Source organism: Theropithecus gelada, chromosome 8 (assembly GCF_003255815.1).
Source record: "Theropithecus gelada isolate Dixy chromosome 8, Tgel_1.0, whole genome shotgun sequence".
Classification (NCBI taxonomy): domain Eukaryota; kingdom Metazoa; phylum Chordata; class Mammalia; order Primates; family Cercopithecidae; genus Theropithecus; species Theropithecus gelada.
In genome coordinates this window covers 106,252,088-106,274,544 of record NC_037676.1, presented here as the reverse complement: position 1 = coordinate 106,274,544, position 22,457 = coordinate 106,252,088, and the positions used below count along the sequence as shown (strand labels likewise).

Sequence of the window (22,457 nt, the reverse complement as noted above, 5' to 3'; positions counted from 1 at the left end):
AAAAGCCATTCTCTCAGAAGAAGATAGCAAAGAACAAATTGAATAACTAAATCTTAATTATAGGTATAATCAAAACATTAAGCCAAGTAAAAACCAAGTTAGCATATGTGAAATATGTGCAGAGTTCTCATCTTACAAATTTATTCATTAATTTCTAGGTTCAACTATATCACATGTTGGATTGATTTATATAGCAATAGCAATGTTTTACAGTGGAGAGGATTTCATATAATGATAAAAACACAAATTTATAAGTGTGCATATAAAAACAAATTTATAACTGAGGTTTCAACAATCATTGTCACTAGAAAACTTTACCTGTGAAACTGCCTTTGCAAAATAAAGACGTTAGGAGAAATCTGAAGCTGGGAGCGGTGGCTCACACCTGTAATCCCAGCACTTTGGGAGGCCGAGGCGGGAGGATCACTTGAGGTCAGGAGTCTGAAATCAGCCCGGCCAACATGGTGAAACCCGTCTTTACTAGAAACACAAAACTTAGCCGGGTGTGGTGGCAGGCGCCTGTAATCCCAGCTACTCAGGAGGCTGAGGCAGGAGAATCGCTTGAGCCAAATTTTATGATATAGAACGGGATGTTACTTTTTGATAAAATCATTTTAAAATGCTAATATTACAAATCAATATATGTAGACATATTTGATAATCAATTACTGCAAAACATACACAGTCCTACCATTTTGATAGAATTTGGTTGTGGCAGATTACAGAATTATGTCAGCAATAATTATAGGAAAATCACATCTAAGTATTAAAATCAATCATCTTTTTACTTTCCAGGCAGTTTTAATTCATGTATATAGAACTATGAAAAATCCAGAAATGTTATAAATCTTCCTTTTATATAATTGTTAAACTTATGATTAAATTTGTCTCATTTTCTACTTTAAACTTCTACTTTAAAATGTTTTTAAAATAATTCAATTTTAAAACGATTTCTGGATTGAAAAATATCCATGCTGTGATTCTGTAAATGTATAACATGACCACTAGTATCTTCCTCAGAATCCTTTCCCTTAACATGATCAACAAAGTTAATCTTCCAATTTTAATGCCATCACAGTTCAATAAAATAGAATTGTATCAGAATCATTAAAGGTAAGTATTTTGAAGACTAATTTCCTATTTAGAAATAAATAAAACAGAATAGACATATTAAATACTGGATAACTTAAATTGAGACTAATACTTGTACTTATGCTTATTTTAAAAAGCAATTCAAGTATATTACAAATGTCAATACGGAGTGTTTAATATCTAGAAAGGCACCATAAACTTCATTTTAAGACTTGCCTTTTTTCCCATTAGTAGGTGGTGTTGGTGTTTCTCCCTCATTGTCTTTATAATATTGAAAACAGACAATAGTGATTAATGATTAAGATCATTAATAACCAAAATAAAAACAAAGCACATCAAAAAAGATGAAATCACACAATAGGGAAACAAATCCATGCACTACACATGACATCCCATATTAATGAACACAAGAGAAAAGTATATACTTCCTATCTCATAGGAGAATTAATAAAAACCAAATAAGTGAAAAATCATCTTAATAGTATATAGTTATGCTTTTATGTTAATTTAAAAACTGATGCAACTTACTAATTACTTTTGACAATAAAACACCAGCAACAAACTGGTTTAGCACATGGGCGTCTTTATCTTAATTTATTTAAAATAAGGAAAAGTGATATTAACTATTGCTGAAGTCCCCAAACTAATGCTATCTTAAAAAATGACTTTAATGTGGAAGACAATTAATGGCGTGAAAGGCTGCAGTGTTTGTATGGACTATATGAGATGCAGAGGAATGAGCTAATGGGAAAACATTAACAGCTAAGCTAAAATGAAATTCATTCTTATAGTATTCCATAAAAATGTGATTCTTAAATTATTCCAGGAAAATGGAAGAAAAATGACATTCTAGAAGTTAGATACTAGATATTCAGAACCCAAGCAATTCTATATGTCTAGAAATATGCAATTAAACTTGCCTGTTTCCATTATCAGATGACTTTGATATTTGTCACCTTTACGACATTGAAAAGTTACTGATAATGAGCAATTCTAGTAGCTTAAGAGATGTTTTCAGTTGTAAAACTAAAAACTCCACTGAAAGAATGCTTCCATGAAAATATATCTTAGGTATAATATACGTAATGGTATTGCTTTCACACCATGGAAAGCAGAGGAAAAAAAGGCATAAAAAGAACACTCTATTATTCATAAATAAAAAGTGGTCAGTTAAACACTTGATAAAATTAAAGATATTCTGTATCATTCAAAGAAAGTTACAATTAAACTTGACAATTGGATAAGATTAGTATTCAATTCTGAGTTTCAAATAAAAATAGTGAAAATTTGATAAAGGTAGTATATAAAAATACACTGATTTACTGATTATATAATGTTTTAACTTTTTTGAGACAGAGTCTCGCTCTGTTGCCCAGGCTGGAGTGCAGTGGCATGATCTTGGCTCACTGTAACCTCTGCCTCTCGGGTTCAAGTGATTCTCCTGCTTCGGCCTCCCAGGTAGCTGGGACTACAGGCGCATACCACCATGCCCAGCTAATTTTTTTATTTTTAGTAGAGATGGGGTTTCGCCATGATGGCCAGGCTGGAATCTTTTAAGTTTTAAAATCCTTTCACCAACATTAAACATTATGATAGATAAACATAATAGGGACTTTAAAAACAACAAAAATAAAAGGTATTCATTTCATTTAGAAAGATGGGGAGAAATTATGATTGACAATAAATATTAGAGTAATATTGAACTGGGATGAAGAAGAGAAACCTATAATTGCTTTACTTTAGGAAAAAAATATAATGGAAAAAATGATCATGGTCTATAAATGTTTTAATGGAATTTATATTCTGCTCTATATTTCCTTATAATTTGCTTCTACTAGATTCAAAATCCATGGGAGAAGGTGCTAAAGCTTCAACAAACCTTTACTCACCACAACACATGATAAAGTATAGTTTTCTAGTAGGTACTCGTTAAATTTTTTTGAATAAACAAATGAATGTAAAGCTGGGTAAAGGGTAGGTGTATATCTTGGTCAGGGGCACTATCTATAATTCTAGTTTGATTTAAACATCAGGGAAAATATTTAGCCAGTTGGGTAAATTACATATTCTGACAAATTGCCTAGATAGCTTAAGTAATACCCATTCATTAATAAAATTATGTAATTTATCTTAAAGTTAGTGCTGAAAAACAATCTATTCTTCATTGTGCAGTTATAAATTTGGAGCCTAAAGTCTTATGTAAAATTGAAAAGTCATATTTGAAAACATTCGCTTATTTATTTTAGATACTCAGTCAGACAGACCTGCCTTGACCTCTTCTCCCTGCTTTTCTTCCCCCTGCTCTTCCACATGCTCAGTTTCTTCATTAACTTCTGTACTTGCATAAGCAAAGGTAAAGAAAAATATAAGACCAAATAGGTGTATCTGTTACTCTTCAAAGAAACTAAACAAATAAAAAATTCTAAATTATTCAGAATGATAAATACACCAATATTTATTTATTTATTTATTTATTTATTTATTTATTTATTTAGAAACAGAGTCTCACTATCACCCAGGCTGGAGTGCAGTGGCACAATCACAGCTCACTGCAACCTGCGTCTCCTGGGCTCAAGTGATCCTCCCACCTCAGCCTCCTGAGTAGTTGGGACTATGGGAGTGCACCACCATGCCTGGCTAATTCTGTATTTTTTTGTAGCGATGGGGTTTGACCACGTTACCCAGGTTGGTCTTGAACTCCCGAGCTCAAGCGATCCACCCGCCTCAGCCTCCCAAAGTGCTGGGATTACAGATGTGAGCCACAGGAGCCACTGCACCTGGCCCAATAGATTACTTTTAATAAGTTTCTGACATGCTATAGAAAAGTAAATAAATTTACTGGTTAATTATCACATTGTCTGCTTTTATGATGACTTTGTAAAAGAGAAACTGTGACTTTTAAAATATTTGTAATATGTGGATAACTGGGTAAAGTAGGCAAAATACTTTATATATAAACTTGGTATATTACTAAAAAAAGTTATATAACTTTTCTTCTAGAAAAAGAGAACAAGACATTTTACAAAATGGCAGTACATAAAAGGGAAAAATAAAATAATAACAATGCCTTATAGTTTTTTTAGTACATTGTGCTTTCTATATTATTCTTATTTTACTTCTCTGGTTCTAAACAAAGATAAGTGGCTAAATACAAAAGACTAAAATATAAAATAATCAAAATCATAAAGGGTTAAAGTATGACTCGGTCATACGTTGGCTGTCGAAAAGGATTTGAAAATAAATATTTCAATACTTTAATTCTAAAATAATGCCATTAAATTACAACTTCTCACAATTAACTTTTTAGGTGATAATCCAAACATAATTTGATTTAGACCATCAACTGGTAAGTCTATTTTGTGCTACTTACTGAAGATTAACTGAAGTTGAGATTTCTAAAAGAGATATTATATCTTCTTTAAAACTAAAAAAGTTTGCATAATCTACTGAAGTCTCCATATCAGCATTTATAAAAACACTTTAAAAAATCATCCATACTTTTATATAAAACAAAACCCCTTTTATTTCATACTAAAAAGGGTAAGGGAGGTTTTGGCTCCTCTTTCTTTTATGAAATTAAAAAAATGGAAAAATCACAATTGGGGACTTTAAAGGAAAATTTTGGTTTTAATTAATTTTATAGGGTCAAAAACAATAGTAAAGAGAATCTTTACTGAGAAGCCCATTAGAAACTTCACCAACCCTGACTTTCAGCATCACCAATAGGCTCTGTTTTCTAGTATACTTACTATTACAAAGAATAGAGCTACTTGTATTTCAACAGTCTATTGCTATAAACGACATTAAAAATTCAATTTTAAAAATGTGCACAAATGATAGTTTCTGAGTTTATATGCCAATAAATGATGTTGAAACTCCATCTTTAAAAACACTGAAGAGAAAAAAAGTTACATAAATATTACTAAACTTTCCTTAGGAAAAGTGATTTAAAATTCTATGCCCCCAATTTTATGCAAATAATTAAGAACTATAAAAATGCTGTGAAGTCTTTTTATCAGGCAGCATAATAGACCATCAGTCACAATATCACTGGATTGTTCAAAATTATGGTACTTGGAAATAGAAAGAATGACAAAACAGAAGTTGACCATCATCCAGTTAACAAGAACACAACTTATATCAACAAGTTATATAAGGGTATAAAAGTATTGCTGCTCAAATGCAGCACACTTACAAATTTGTTACAAATAGTTTACAGAAATATGAATTTTAATATAAACATATATAGAATGACAAGATTATTGTAGTGGTACTTTGTATACTATTTGAGGTAGCTTTTCCCTTTTTAAATAAATATTTCATGAATTTATTCAACAAAGATTTATTGAGGGTCTACAATGTGCCAGGCATTATTCTATGTGCTAGAGATTCATCAGTAAACAGTCAACAAGTTTTTAAAGATACAAAGTTAATTTCAGATTTCCATAACAGGCAGATGATTTTGTATTGATCTAGCAAATGTATGACACTCCATATATCACCATTCAGTATTTTCTTCTGAGTCATAATGTAGTGTTTGATAATAAAACTGTATCATATTTAACTCTGATATACGTAAGTCTTATATGTAAGTCTTGCTACAACATGAAAAATGATGTTGGAAACACAAGCCACAATCACTATCTAATTCAACAACTTTATTTTCTAGAAAGCCAAATTTAATAATTAAAAACATCATCATAAATAAAAAATGAAATATATGATGATAAATATAACTAAACTATGTGTACATCCTCAATGATGTAAACGTAGACTGCAATTGATATCTTTGGTTAAAGTCTTACTCAAAATCTAGTATTCTGGTTAAAAGGTACATAAAAATTTTATGAAAGAGCACATTTTATCTGCTCATTTAAAAGAAGTTAAACTCCTTGCATTCTTATTTGATCAATCAAAGAAATTTAACTCCTTGGTATAATTTCCAAGTTAAAAAAAAAAGTTGAATACTTTGTCAGATATCATAAAACAAAATAATTTTACTGTATATAAGTCTATACAACAAAGGGACATCAATTGCAGTTGGGTTTATTTTTGCTTACTAGCTCCCCAAAAAGGCTGTTAGCACAAAACAAACCCTCCTTTATGTACAGACCTTCATAAGGTTCTATCTCCTTGACTCCATTGTCTAGGGAAACAAAATAAAAATAAAAAACAAAACAAAAACAAAAGAAAAAAAAAAAGGAAAAAAAGGGAACCAAAGCACAGGGGTTAAAAACAACAGAAATTTCCAAAGGCACAGAATGTATTATCTACTAGAGAAAAGTTAAATGATTTAAATATATATGTATTATTTGCAAAACACATCCAGTTACTAAATAAAGGGATCATTGAAAAAATGATCTTAAAAACTGTTATATTCAGTTATCCATGCTTTTAGAGGTCCTTTATCCAAGAATTTATAGAAGTTTGGGAAGTATGTTCATGTGTGTGTCAGAAAATAGTGCTTTTTATGCAAAAATGTAAAATTAATAAAAACATCAGTACAACATGCATCTTTCATTGTATATTCATGATTACCTTTTTCTTGTTCTCCAGTATTGAGAAGGATCACCATTGTTGTGCATCAGCTAACCAGTCCTTTGCAGTGTGTGAAAATTGATTTGGCTAGTTACTAATAAACTTTATATAACTATCAACAATTACATAAACTTAGTTGTGGCAAAGAAATATTATCCAACAGCTCATTTAAGACTATTATGTTTACTTTTTAAGATGCATTTATTCAAATTTAAAAATGTGCAAGAGCAATAAAGATACCTTATTTTACCTGGAAATATTACAAATTTTTATGCAAAAATACATAATATTTATAAAGATAACTATTATCAAATAAGACAAGGCATACAATTAACAAAAGAAGAAAACTAACACAAAAGTAAGAAAATCTTGATTCACCTTAGCTTCCATGTGTATTTCCTAAACGACATAATTAGAAATAAAACTTACTTCTATCCAATGTTCCCTTTGGTGGAAGCTGTGGAAGCTGTCGGCCCCTTCGTCCTGCCACTGGAGTACTTGATGGGCTTGTCTGGACAGACCCAGTACGAGGATGAGACCTAAAGACACACAATTAATATTAATTTTCAGTATAATGAGTTACATATTTTTAATACCTATATTTGGTTCATATGATAGCTGTATAAATACAATTTTAAAAGAAGTTTGGCTGCAGATTAAAAGGTTAGGAAAACTAGACAAAATATGGATATCTGAATGATTAAATAGCAAAAGATGTTTATTTTTGGTGTAATATGCATACATACACATACATGCACACAAAACCCTACAGTAAAATCCATGGAATTATTAATGTAAATTAGTACTCTATCCATTGAAAGCAAGAGGACAATTTCGCAGATCAAGAAAGAAAAGACTGTACTTTTCTTTCTTCCAGATTTCAAACTTTCAACACTAACCTTTCTCCCTTGATCCAGAGATTTTTACTCAGGCTTATATTAAACATCCCTTTATTAGAAAACATCTCATGAAACTACAAATAAAACCCTGAACAATTCAAGATTTAACTAAGGAAAATATTGGTTAATACATAACAGTAGTATCAATAGAAACTAAAAAATCTAGTTTTATTTGTAATCATTATGATGATTTGAAAAGTGATGTGTAATGGACACAAATAGTTTCTCATTCTGTAGGAGAGGAACATGACAGTTAATGACGGAATTTACCCAGGACTCCTGATTAATGAGAAATCACAAAACAAATGCAGTCAGGACAGTTAATAAACAAATTACAATGGTAGCCACACACTATTATATCCACTGAATATAAATAGTGTGTTTACATTGAAAGGTTAGTATCAATTATTACTAGTGATCAGCCAAAGATGATAGAAGAGACCATTTAGTTGCTGGGAAAATAAAATGGTGTGCTGGTGGGGCAAAGGGGAAATTAGTCTGATTGATTTATCTTTCACCTCGATAAGGCAGGTGAAGGAGGGGCAGATCTTCCAGTCATTAATGAAGGCATCGACCTCATGAGGTTTGTATCAGGACGTTCAGTGGATCTGGAGCGGGTGGTGGTCCGCTCAAGGAGAGGCCGTTGTTCTGTTGATCTGGATCTGTGATATGGCTGTCTATCTGCTGCTTCACAATCCCTGAAACGTTAGTCAAAAAGCAGCTCAGTTGATCTTTCGTGCCCTTCTGCTATTTGGTTATGATGCATCAAACTGATTTTGAAAAAGGTAACTGTTTAAAATTATGGAGTATTTAAAAATTTTTCTTTTCCCCAACATATTCTGAGCAATTTCAAATGAAACTTCTTAAGAATTTCTAAAAAACCAACTCTGCCTTTCAAAGTAATTTCCAGCAAAGATAATAGTCGCTCAGTCATAAAAAAAACAACAAACAAAACTGCTTGCTTTCCAAAATGAATTCCCTAAATGGAATACGTGAAATATGTGAATTATTCTATTTTAAAGAATTCAATGACTTTTCCTAACATTTTCAAGAGTGAAGAAAACCATATAAGCATTAGTTCTGTAGCACCTGAAGCTGTTTAGTACTATACCAACTAAGATATAAAAAGGCTTTCAGAAAACACTATACACCTGAACATTTAAACAGAAGAATCAAAATGAGGTTATAAGAAAATAGGGTGACTTTGAAGTCTGTAGCCATATTTAAACCTGATCCACAAGAAAAATTACCCTGTAGAAAACTGGTTAACTGGCTGTCTATCTCGGTGCACTTTAGCTATGCCAACTGATTCAATTCAGAATGGGTATTAACTGAAACAATAATTCTGAAACAACATGATCTCTTTGACCACAAATAAATCTAATACCAAAACTTAATCCTTGTTGAAGGAAGTATCCTTAAATTTAAGCAGCCTCTCATTGTTGACCTTTCTATCCCTGGAACCTAGCATAATACTTTTACATCTAACATGATCAATAAATGTTTTCTAATACCAGCCCCACAATTTGGGAGAGGACTTTAAAAACACTAGCTTTGGCTCCAGAATTCAAAAGTAAAACATGCCAAAGTATATTTCAAATAAAATTATTCCTCCCCATCCAGTTGTAAGCACAAAAATGGAAATGATTATATAATACCGACAGTCAAGAAAGCATTAGTCTCCCTCAAAGCTAATGTTTCAATGACATCCACTTTACCTATAAGTTATCTCAACCTTATTTTGGATAATGAAAAATGCAAGTAATTTTTAAAAAAAAGAAAAAAAGGACATAATTTCCCAAATGTCATGAATTATATGGCAAATAATTGTGTACTAGTTGATATTAGATTAGGTGACTTTAGAAAGTGAATATTGGCTTTATTCTACACCATATCTTGTGATTATTTAACATTTTAAAGTCATAGGGTAACATATAAGTCAGAGCATTTTTAAATACTTTTAAATCCATATACTATCATGTGATTTACTATCTAAGTTCAGTATTTTCATATAAGTGCATCCAGAATATGTCAAAATAACTGACATTAAATGTAAATATATAAAAAATATTTAATTATTAGTAACAGTTACATGGCAAGAGAAATGAAAAGGTAACTTCATAGTGTAAATATCATAGCTGTCTTTTGGTTTCTGAAAAACTATTTTAAAAGAACACTTTTTTTTTTATTATACTTTATGTTCTAGGGTACATGTGCACAACATGCAGGTTTGTTACATGTGTATACATGTGCCATGTTGGTGTGCTGCACCCATTAACTCATCATTTACATTAGGTGTATCTCCTAATGCTATCCCTCCCCCCTCCCCCGACCCCATATGTTCCCCCTCCTGTGTCCAAGTGTTCTCATTAAAGAACACTTTTCTTTAGAAATAAGTGTCTTCAGTAGTTTGCTACATGTTTTTAGTCTAACATCTTTATATATCTTCATCATAATAAACAGAAACAAAAGGTATATCTCTTTATATATTATTTCTTAAATTGCTTAAAACCTATTTTTTAAGAGTATCCATCTTTACATTTATTTTAAAGATTTATCTTACATTAATAATAAACATCTTATTATATAACAAAACTTTGGGAAATAGCTACAATTACCCTAACAGAAAATTAGACTAATATTTCATGTGTTTATATATAATTTAATTTATTCTGATTCCATCAAGAAATTTTTCCAAGTGGAAAGTGGAGTAAATGTTAGGATATGCAGTTTCACTTCTTTGTGAAGCATCATTTTTAATAATTGAAAAATATGATAATGAGTGAAAACCAGAGAATTATTTTAAATGTGTTGCTATGTCCTATGTCCTCAAAAGGAGACCATTATTTATAAAACAGAGGTCACTCCTTAGGAAGTAGCCCTTACGAAAAATGTCTCTTTATAAAAAAGTTGTTTGAAAATTAACCCATCTTTTACATTTTACTTATATAGTTTTGTCCATAAATACAAAGTATATATTAAATAAATACCATAGTGTGAAATGAAAATAGGTTAATAAATGAAAAATGAAAAGAACCACAGTAGAAGGTAGAAATTTCCCCAAATGTCCCAACACAGTTAAGGGGAATGGAAAACTACTGTATTTTAAACTTTGACAGCACACAAGAGAAGGCTGACACAGGCTCCTGCTCCCACATTGGATAAAAATAGGTCTGACTAGCTTAGACACAATGTTACTGCTATGAAAATTTAAAGTAGTAATGCCTAAATTACCCAGTCTTATATCAGGCCCCTTAAAGGGATTGAGATATAACACTCACAAACTCCCACCAAAATTCTGAATTTGTTTTAATTTAAAGATGAGAATATATAATTAATTTTGAATAGCAGCAACTGAAAAGTGGGAAATAATAAACACTTGCAAGGCTTAAAATATTTTAGGGCCCACTTGGGGTTCTTAACTTGGAGTCTTTATTTCAATGTAAGTCGTTTCTTCTGTAACCATTTTATTTACCTTAGTTTATGTTATGCATATAAAATATTATTCCAAAAACAGTGGCCATGGTTTTATCAGATTACCAAAGGATAAGCCACTGAAAAAGCTAGGGCCCCCTCACCTGTAAATTTAAATCTTTCTTATGTAAATAATTCCATTGTCTTTTAAAAAGTGATTTAATATCTATCACTGTTACATCTTTTTGAATAGTTTACATTTTCTAATCTCTATTTATAGTTAATTTTTTTTGCACTTGAATTGATCTAGGCTACTGTCCATCATTATCTAATGGCTGTTATTCTAAACTGCATGCATTCACAAAGGATACTGTGTATCAGCTCCTCCACTAATTTATGTTGACTAACAATGTGATAACAATACATACTACTGTTAACAACCCAGTCTTAAAAGCACATTATTAGCATATGCAGATTTTGAGATGAGGATGAACTGACAATAGGCCACAATAAAAAAAACAATTTAGAAGACTTTTGTCTTAAATAGTAATCTTTATGCATAAGAAAAACTAAAACTGAAAGAATGTGATTTAGTATTTATTTTCAGTCATTCTAAGGGAAAAATAATTTTATAATCATTCAGCGAAGTTGTCAGTTTTGAATCATTTTTTCAGGTCAACATAGTTGCTCATAAAATATTTTTAAAAATTTCCAAGTATTTGATGCAACTTCCTACCTATTTTATCAGTTTTGCGATGTACTTTAGGTTTCCTAATTCAATGAAAGGACAAGGGATTTGTATGCAAGGGATTGTATGCAAGGGACTGTCTTGCAAGGGATTTCCCTCTATTAGGGAAGAAGAGGTCAGTGGGCACTCTTGTCTATAATCCAATGTTATTGCCATCCATCCATCCATCCATCCATCCATCCATCCATCCATCCATATCTTTCACAATGATACAACTCCAGATCAAAGTAAGTTCAATGTAGAGTATCTCTACAGGTATGATAAATACTAAGAATACTAAAACTCAGAAATCAATGAAAATTTTCCCAATATGTAACTCAGAACCTAATCTGTATTAAATCAGACTTATTTCATGTTTATATTGGAAAGATGTCATAAGTAAATGTAATAGGTTTTCTTGAAAAGTAAACTTGTAAAAAGTAAAGCTACTTAGGAATTATTCTTTTCCTTTATAAAGCTGACATCTTAAATTTAAAAAAATTGGATATATCTCCGAAGGACAAGTATAGTCCCAGGTTTGGGGCAAGAAATGACTTCTCTATATCCATACTGTATAGAATAAGCTGATGAATAGCAGAAGTGCCAGACACAGTGGCTCATGTCTGTAATCCCAGCACTTTCAGATGCTGAGGCAGACAGATGGCTTGAGCTTAGGCATTTGAGACCAGACTGGGCAACATGGTGAAACCCTGTATCTACAAAAAATACAAAAAAAACTAGCGGGTGTGGTGGCAAACACTTATAGTCCTAGTTGTTCAGGAGGCTAAAGTGGGAGGAATGCTTGAACTCAGGAGGTTGAGGCTGCAGTGAGCTGTGATCATACCATTGCGCTCCAGTCTGGGTGACAGAGTGAGACCCTGTCTCAAAAAAAAAAAAAAAAAAATACCCAGCAGAAACATTTTATTTTTGTTAAAATATCTTGAATATCTACAGATTTTCTGGGCGTTAACTGCATAACTGAAGTATAAATACATGATAAAATATACTAGAAAACATTAAAAATGAAACATTTTAGAATAATTAATATAGCATATATACATATTTGTATATAACAAATAATTTAAAGTAATTATGACAACTTTAAAATTACAATTTTCATGGTCATCACTAATGTGCAAGACTAACTTTTTAAAAACTCTAGCTCATTATTTTAGCATCATTTCTAATGTTAAGAGGATTGCAAGATACAAAATATTTGTCATAGAAATCATGGTAAATAAGCAAATAGGTATTGTGCACAAATAGGAATATTATATTATTTTGGAGATTAATTTATCATTGGGCATAACAGCATTATTCTACAGAATCTTTCTGTTGAGTTAGATGTAAAGATTTTATATTAGTTAAAAGTAAATAAGCTTATTCAAAAATGACAATATTTAGTCAGCCAAGTTAATAACAATCTAAAATGTGAAAATGGTATAATATATATATTGATGTGACAAAGCAAGACATCATTCATGTAGGAAAAAAATTACTATTACCCACAAGCCTATTATTTTATTATCAAAAAGAGAAGTATTCTCACATCTACAAAGGTATTTAAAAAATATATTCATTATTGAAAATTGCACAAAGAAATGACCAAATGTCCCATTTTCCTCAAGAAAATTAGGGACGAATACAATACTGAACAATAACATATACTGTATTATTAAACACACACACACACACACACACAAACATATAAGATGTAAATATTTTGAAGATATTTTAAGTATATTAAATATTTATAATTTTCATTGTTACTTAATTTTTATTTAAAAAGTAACGAAACAAAACCACAAAGCAGGATTATTTACCCAGCATAATTAATGCAGAACAAATTAATACATCTTTAAAATATAAATTTTAAGAATACTGAGAGATAATATTACATCTTACCTGTAAAATCCTTATTTTTATGAAATAGGTAGTTCCCATATTCAATGAATGTTCAAATTTAATAATGATTTGTCAAACGTAAAAATTAAAGTTATTCCACCAAGTTATTGATCTTGATTATGACTTCCCAGATTCTCAGATTCCATAAAATAGCAAACATTTTAAAGGTATATCTCTAAACAATATAGTTATGAATTGCTATTGTATTATATCAGTATATCTGATGAGGTATGGCTCTCAAGCTAGAATACAGATTCAATAGTTTCACTGATCAATTTTGAACAATTCACCAGCATTCCTTTTGTTTTGCTGTTTTTATGTGGATAGAGAAATGGGTATAATGCAAATCTCTCAAATGCACTGTTGCCTGCTGCCAGCAGCGGTCACTTCATAGTACCAGTTCAAATCTCATACTCAGATGTAGCAGTCTGAAGATTGCTTAATGCTCCCCAACCCCCCAACTAACAGAACAAAAGTTGTGCTCATTTTCAAGCATAAATACTATCGGCCTCAATCATTACTGATGATATGATCTCAACCTTCAACACAAATTTATTTGAAACACAAAAAAGCATGACAAATAAGGCCCACCTGTCAAGGACAAAGCCACCAACAAAGGCAGACTAAGAGATGGTATAGGTGTTGAAACTATCAAATGGGGAATCTGAAATAAGTCTGCTTGATAAAGACTGTAGTAAAAAAGATGAACAGCATGCATGAACAGATGAGGAAATTTTAGCAGACACATAGATGATGGAAGATAAAATAGTCAAATGGAAAGGCTAGGAATAACAAAGTAGAATATGGTAAAATGTTAGCTAAAAAATTAGATCAGAATCAATTTATGACAATTTTTAATGCCTAGTTAAGAGGTTTAAACAGTTTAATTTTCAATGAGAGTAATAAGAAAAACTTCTGAACAAAGGTAATTTCCAAGTAATAAATTAAGAAGAATAATTCAACGGTACTGCAGAGAATGAGCTAGATTAGGAAAAGGCTCTGACTTGTAGTAATAAGGGTGGAAACAGAGAAGAAGGTATGAATGACAAACATTACAAATCACAATATACAAAATATATAATATAAAATATACAGAACATACATAATATTCAGAAGCATGCAAACAATATTAGGATAGAAGGAATCTCAGAAGTTATATAATCCAAACTCTCTCACTTTAGAAATGAGCAAACTAAGGCTTATAGAAGCTTGGACGAATTCACAGAATTTGATGTTTTCTGGGCTGGAACTTGAACTGGGCTGTCTTTATTCTAAGCCTGCTAATTTCACTGAACTGCGTTTTCTTTGCTAGTAGGGATTTTTTTTCTCTCAAAAATGTTAGACAAATCACCATATAAATTAAATATTGAAAAAACCTTTGAAATTTTCAGCCTCAGAAATGAACTGATGATCTATTAGCAGAAATTAAATAGTTCAAAAAAGGTGCATACAAAAACCCAAACCCAAATATATATATTTATATCTATAATATCAGTAAAGCACTGGAGGCAGAGGTCAAACTGTAGAAGGTTAAGGCTTAGGAGCTGATGAAGGAGTGAAGGAAGCATATGTAAAAACACATACTCGAGATAACTGACTTAAGTAAAAAGAGAGAGAGAGAGAAATAGACCACTCTCAAGTTAGCTTGAAGAAAGAAGGTATTATTATTATTATAGTTTATTTATATTTTTATTTTTGAGGAGTTTTGCTCTTGTTGCCCAGGCTGGAGTACAATGGCGCCATCTCAACTCACTGCAACCTCCACCTCCCGGGTTCAAGTGATTCTCCTGCCTCAGCCTCCTAAGCAGGTGTGATTACAGGCATGCACCATCATGCCCAGCTAATTTTGTATTTTTAGTAGAGATGGGGTTTCTCCATGTTGGTCAGGCTAGTCTCAAACTCCCGACCTCAGGTGATCCACCCACCTCGGCCTCCGAAAGGGCTGGGATTACAGGCGTGAGCTACCGCGCCCGGCCGGAAGGTATTATTAAGACAACTTCAACAGTAATTTGAGGAGAAATAAAATCAGTAAAGGAAGAAAGATTGAAATACAACAGAAACAAGAAATAATAAATGCAGGAAAATTCCACAGAAACTAAGACAGGCTAGAGTCAGAAATGTAAGAAGAAGTTAGTTTTGATGGAGAACAAAACAGTTGTAAGAGGACAGAAGATGACTGGTAATGTAGAGAAACTAATATTAAAAATGATAGCAGTTTGGAAAGTGTGTTATTGGCTTACATCACATTGACTAAGAGCACTCAGCACTACCTTCCATGTAGGGAATCTTTAAGAAAACAGTCTATGTGTAGAACCATGACTCCACTAGTTTTGTCAGAATCCTTTCTTTAACCAGGGTTCTAGTTATGATACCCATCTTGAGATAAGACCATCATTGCCTCTCTTCAAACTTCATAGCAGCCCTCATCATTAATCTGGACACAGGTCAAACCTTTCCAGGGACCCTCAGCCAGTTCTGGTATTACAACAACTGACAATTAACTTAGAATATTTTAATTTAATCAGTTCTATTCAATTATCTTATCTCTGTGATTCTTGGCTATCAAGTAAAAGGCAATCCCCACTGCCCCCTGGTATCTTCTTCTCCCTAAATTCTTCATTTCCTATTCTCTCTTCTGTATCATTCTTAATCTCTTCTAATTCTCTTTTGTATTTTTGAGAACCCTTATTCCATTATTAATAAACTTCCTAAACATCAACCTTCCTGCAGGATGGTTTTTGCATATTCCTGCCTCAAATAACATTTAGTTCAACTGTGTAGCCTCTGCTTCCATTGTAGCCTTCATCTGCAGAAGCTACTTATTCTTTCACATTTCACAGTCCAGGAATCCAGGAGGGGAAGTTGGCTCCCTAGAGACACTTCTGACTATTACCCTCTGAACCATAATGGACATAGTCCTTGCTTCTCTTAAGCATTCCACTTGGCAGTAACGTTCATTATTAATACAGGTTGCTATTATCTATCCAACTTCCAATCACTATCCCTTAGTCATTGCTAATTTTAGGGACTGACTATGGTAGTGCTAGAAGATTTCAATGCAAAGGCAGAAAATCATTGAACAATCATGAACCCCAATCTCCAGATTTTCAAGACTTCAATAATCCTTACTTTATTCTGGCATCAGTCCCACAAATTCCTGCTAGTGTATATCACTATCTTTGACTTTCTTCTTTCCTTATCCACCCTGGACTCTATGACTGATCATCTCAACCACTCCCATAAAACACTCAGATTCCCTTCTAACCAATCTTCCTACTCACACAGTCATTAAAACACTCACAATGGTTTAATAACTAACTTGATTTCTCTCTATTAGCATCCTTTTACTTAGCTTCACTTCTCCCACCTATTTTCTTCCTGCCTCAGTGGTAAATAACAGTTTCTTTCTGCTCACAAAATCCACCCGTGTGTTTAGTCTGATTACTTCCTACCTCTCCTAAGACTCTTCTTCCAATCATTCTCTCTTTTTTTCTGTATTTTTGACTTATCTTTCTCTAAAACATCCTTTGCTCCAGTGTGTGAACACATGGACATATTTCCTAATCGAAGGGAAATAAACATCTTTTGATATCACATATGCTATCTAATTCTTCTCCTTCACACTTTCTTGATAAGTTCATTTTCTTATCTCCTGGTCATACTTAGGCTACTGCAACCTGCTTTCCCCCCCACCACCTTCCTTCTAAAATTACCCTAGCTAAAGTAATCCATGACACCTCACTTGACATATCCAACACGCATTTTTCATTCATTATTTTTACGGTAATGTTATTACTTTCTTCTTGAAACTATTCCTTTAGCTCTTGTCATTCCACTTTTCTCATTCTTCTTTATGTAGCTCAGAAGTTCCTCTTCCTCCCTCTGCCACTTAATAATAATGTTCCTCAGGCAGGGGAAAAACTTCTAAGCCCTCATTTCATGCGTTGTTTCTCAGACTGACTTCACTTACTTTTTATGACTGCTTACCATTAGTAGTGAATTTACTCTGAAATTACTCTATGTAGCTTAGGCAACTTCAAGTTTTAAAATTGTTTACTTTATTCCTTGCTAGACATTTCCTCTTAGCTTTCTCAGTAATTCCAAAACTGAACTTGTCTCACACCTAAACTGATTCCCCCACTAAGAACCCACCTGGACCCTGTTAAGGTACCTTATGAATCTAGTTATCCAATTTTTCATGACTCTGCACTCTCTCAAAATCCAAATTCCATTATTTATCAAGTATTGCTGATTTTAGTTTATTAAAACCACTATTTTCTCTCTGTTCTTCCATCCACTACATGTCTCTCTTTTCATTTTTTCTCTTCAAATCAATCATTCACATAGTCTGTAGGTAGGTACTCTAAGGTGAACAAGCTTGTTATCACTATTCCTAATTAAATCCCTTCAAGGTACCTCTAGAACCTACAGTCTTTGATCTAAGTTCCTTAACATTTATAAAGAGTATATAAGATTCTTCAGGCTGGGCATGGTGGCTCAAATCTGTAATCCCAGTGCTTTGGGAGGCCGAAGTGGGCAGATCACCTGAGGTCAGGAGTTCGAGACTAGCCTGGTCAACATGGGGAAAACCCGTCTCTACTAAAAATACAAAAATTAGCCAGATGCAGTGGCACATGCCTGTAATCCCAGCTACTCAGGAGGCTGAAGCAGGAGAATCGCTTGAACCTGGGAGGTGGAGGTTGCAGTGAGCCAAGATCTGCCATTGGCACTCCAGCCTGGCGACAGAGTGAGACTCCATCTCAATAATAATAATAATAAAAAACAAGAGATTCTTCATAAGTGGAACCCTCTCTATCATTCCAGATTCATTTCTTCCTATTTTCTGCCTTGCGAATAATGTTACAACAATTCTAAAATACGATATTTATTACCTCTGTGACCCTGTTCATACATTTCTTTAAAATGTCACAAACATCCTCCCTCATCTCCACATGAATCTCAATAATTCCTATTTATTCTTTAAGATACAGCTGGAGTTGTTGTCTCTTCCATGACACTTTACATAAAAATCTAGCTGCCCACAATAGATGTTAGTAGTTGTGTATAGCTCTAAGCAGGGATGAATACTAGAAAAATAAGTAGGATACAAAGGTAAATGTTAAAAAAGGTTACATTTATTAAAATAAAGGGTATATTTTAATAGAGATATTAATAAAGGGTAACATGATATCCATCCTAAACATGTTTGTTTAAATGAGTGCATTTTAAAAGGCACAATGAACCAAATATTATTTCATACTAGTTAGCATAACCTGGCCAGAAGACTTGCTTTGATTTCTATTGTTAATTAATATTGTCTCTTGAAGTAATATAAAAAAAGCTTAGCAAACATTATTTAAGTCTCTATCCTTCTGTTCCAAAAGAGGTAGTCCTCATAATTTTTCATGTTATACACTACGGTAGACCAGTGAAAGTCCAGCTTCTTCTAATGGAGTGGGCATAACTGGAGATGTCATGTTGAATTTACTGCATTCATCCCATTCATTTAGAAAGTTCCAGATATCATATAGCCAAACTATGGCCCAATTGAAGCTATTAACACATATTTTATTCCTAGGAAACAATTTCCAGTTGCAAGTATATGCTACCTTGAAACCGAGGCTAGAGAACTGAATACTTAGATACTGATGCTACTTTTTTTTCCCACAGCTCTCAATGAAAAAGTTACTTTTTATTGTCCACTTTTAAGTGGTCAATTATTTTGACTCAAGTAAGTAAGAATATGGATAATCTAGTCCAAAAACCATTCTACAAGAGAAAGAAAGTAATCCAGGTTTGAACCTTGTTAAATACGTAAAAGAAGAACAATGTAGCAACAGCATTGAGAATATTTCTGAGAATGGATTCAACTTCTGGATACGTAAGTAGATAAAGAAAGATGGAGGGTAACAGCAACAAAATAAAGGGGTCAAGAGAGTAGTATTCTCTACTGAGACAGAAGAACAAGTGAAGTAGAAATAACTTAATGAAACAATAAGAAAAAAAGTGTGCAATCATGGAGTCCAAGAGCGTAGTATTCAAATTAAGATTTCAGAACTAGAACAATTTCTACTGATAATAAAATGTGAAGTATGGTCATGAGAGTGACTGACCAAAGTAGAATTGGAGATAAAGCTCACTATATTAGAGAAAGTTAAGGAAGTGAGTGGGTGCTAAATACATTATTGAGGTAAATGCTGACATTACTCTCGCTTGATGGCAGGAATTGTGATGTTGAGGAAGACTAAAGCCAGGTTCTAAAATAATCCGTGAATAAAATGATATTACTAAGAGGTCAACAAACAACAGCAACAAGGAAGGGTAGTGGGTGGTTGTATTTACTTGCATTACACACAAAGGTACAAGATATAAAAATAACACGCACAAAACATTACAGAAATAAATACAGGAGAATGGATAGATTACTAGGTCAGCATTCACATGTTCAACACATGTCCAAAAAAGATCAGTCCAAGAATCTCAAAGTGGATTGGGATGGAGGTCAGAAGGATGAGAAACTTAGAAAGTTAGTAGAGTAAATAACAAATGATCAAAGTCCCTTTAAAAAAAGTAAAAAAAAAGAGGAAGTTACACTGCAAACTCAACATAGCATTTATTACTTCTGTGAAAGAGGCACAAGGATATAATAGGCAAGGAGAGTGCAGGGAAATGTGAGATACATAATTAGATGTTCTGGTTCTTGGTTTGGGTAGTAGATTCAAGGATGTCATGTTATTACATTGTGTTGTAACTAATACACATTCATTTGTATGTAGTAAAATTAGGAGAAAGCTAATATTTTTTTAAAAATTATGGATACATAATAGTTATACATATTTATGGGGTACTGTTACATTTTGATACAAACATACAATATGTAATGATCAAATCTGGGTAATTGGGATATATATCACTTCAAACATTTACATTTTATTGTGTTGGGAACATTTCAAATCTTCTCTTCCAGATATTTTAAAATATACAGCAAGTTATTGTTAATTATAGTTGCCTGACTGTGCTATTGAACACTAGATTTTACTCCTTCTATCTAGCAAAGATTTCTTGAGTAAGACCTCAAAAACACAGGCAACCAAAGCAAAAATTGACAAATGAGATTCTATCACGGTAAAAAGCTTCTGTACAGCTTAGAAAACAATAAACAAAGTGAAGTGACACCTACAGAATGGAAGAAAATATTTGCAAGCTATTCACCCAACAAGGGATTAATAACCAGAATATATAAGGAACTCAATAGCACAAAATAACAATAATAATCTCATTTTTTAAATGGATAAAATACTTGAATAGACATTTCTCAAAAGAAGACATACAATGGCCAACAGGTATATAAAAAAATGCTCAACATCACTAATTATCAGAGAAATGCAAATCAAAACCACAATGAGACATCATTTCACCCAGGTTAAAATGCCTATTATAAAAAAAATCTGAAAATAACAAGTGCTGGAGAGGAATGCTCGTACACTGCTGGTGGAAATATAAATTAATACAACCAGTATAGAAAACAGTATGGAGGTTCTTAAAAATCTAAACATGGAACTACCATTTGATCTAGCAATCCCTTTGCTGGGTATATATCCATGAGAAAGGAAATCAGTATATTGAAGAGATACCTGCACTCCCATGTTCACTACAGCACTATTTAAAATAGCCAAGATATGGAATCAACCTAAGTGTCCATCAACAAATGAATGCATAAAGAAAATGTGATATATATACACACAATGTAGTATCAGCTAAAAAAGAAAGAATAAAATCATGTATGAAATGGATGATTAGCAAGATGAATGAAAACGGAGGACATTATATTGAATGAAATAAGCTAGGCACAGAAAGACAAATATTGCATGTTTTCACTCATATGTGAGAGCTAAAAAATTGATCTCAGGGAGGCAGTGAATAGAATGGTAGTTACCAAAGACTGGGAAGGATAGTAGAGAGAAGGAGATGAAGAGCGGCTGGTTAATGGGTACAAAATATTTAAAAAAAAAACTAAGGAACTTCATTCTTACGAGTTCTACCCATACTGTCTAGGTCACTAGACTTAGACCCTCAAGAATTTCTGTTGTCCTAGGGCAAGGCAAATACCTTAATACATATAAAATAAATATTACATACACATGTAAATATACATAGTAAATCCTACATTAGATATTTGATAACTTGCTTGTGGAAACAGATTTTTTCATGTTACATTTCAATATAAACATTAATGATCTCTGTTTCCTCAGCACAAACCAAACTGTGGCACCAAAAGACAATTCATAAATGTCTTCTTCAAAACGGGCCAATTAGGCTGAAGTTGAGAATCTGGGGAAAAGTGCAAAATTGAGATGACCAAGAACTAATTCTAGCTACATTGGTGAATGGAGAAACTAAGTAACATAAAGCAAACAACTTATTTGTTGATAACTAGGAAAAAACAAACTATTGAAAAAGTGATGTGACATGATTTTAACTTAGAATGAAATGAAGAGACACCAGAGTATATACAGTAAGTCTATAATCAGTAATGTCTCATTCATGTGTATCACCCACCTTTAAAAAGGCTTTAGTCAATTATCAAAATACAGTTACATAACTACTTTTCCATATTTTTGTAAAGTAAATGTATAATTACTGAAAGTAAAAAATAATGGGAATGTAATATATAGCAACAGTAAAAACAAAAAACAACAAAAGATAATTAGGATTGAAGCAGAATAACAAAAAAGTAAAAAATTGCAAAAGAAAATTAAATATAGCAATAACCATTATCATATAATAAACTGGAAGGCACTAAATTTCAATTATATTTGCTGAAAGATATTACAAAAGTTATTAGTAAATTGCAGTTGCTATTATCTCTTATGTTTCCTTTC

General features: G+C 32.3%; 1 protein-coding gene across 34 annotated transcripts in view; it reads right to left on the bottom strand.

The window, feature by feature from the left end:
- The window catches only part of RIMS2 (regulating synaptic membrane exocytosis 2), a 728,068-nt gene that overhangs the window by 234,146 nt on the left and 471,465 nt on the right, over window positions 1-22,457 (bottom strand). For 20 of the 34 annotated variants that reach the window (XM_025395352.1, XM_025395350.1, XM_025395351.1 and 17 more), the window contains 2 exons: window positions 8,048-8,227; window positions 7,060-7,169 (listed from right to left, as the gene is read on the bottom strand). In XM_025395352.1, coding sequence (XP_025251137.1) covers window positions 7,060-7,169; window positions 8,048-8,227 — 290 coding nt within the window. Of the gene's footprint in view, window positions 1-6,205; window positions 6,239-7,059; window positions 7,170-8,047; window positions 8,228-22,457 lie in introns of all 34 variants that reach the window. The other 14 variants (XM_025395365.1, XM_025395362.1, XM_025395353.1 and 11 more) reach the window with 3 other exon arrangements.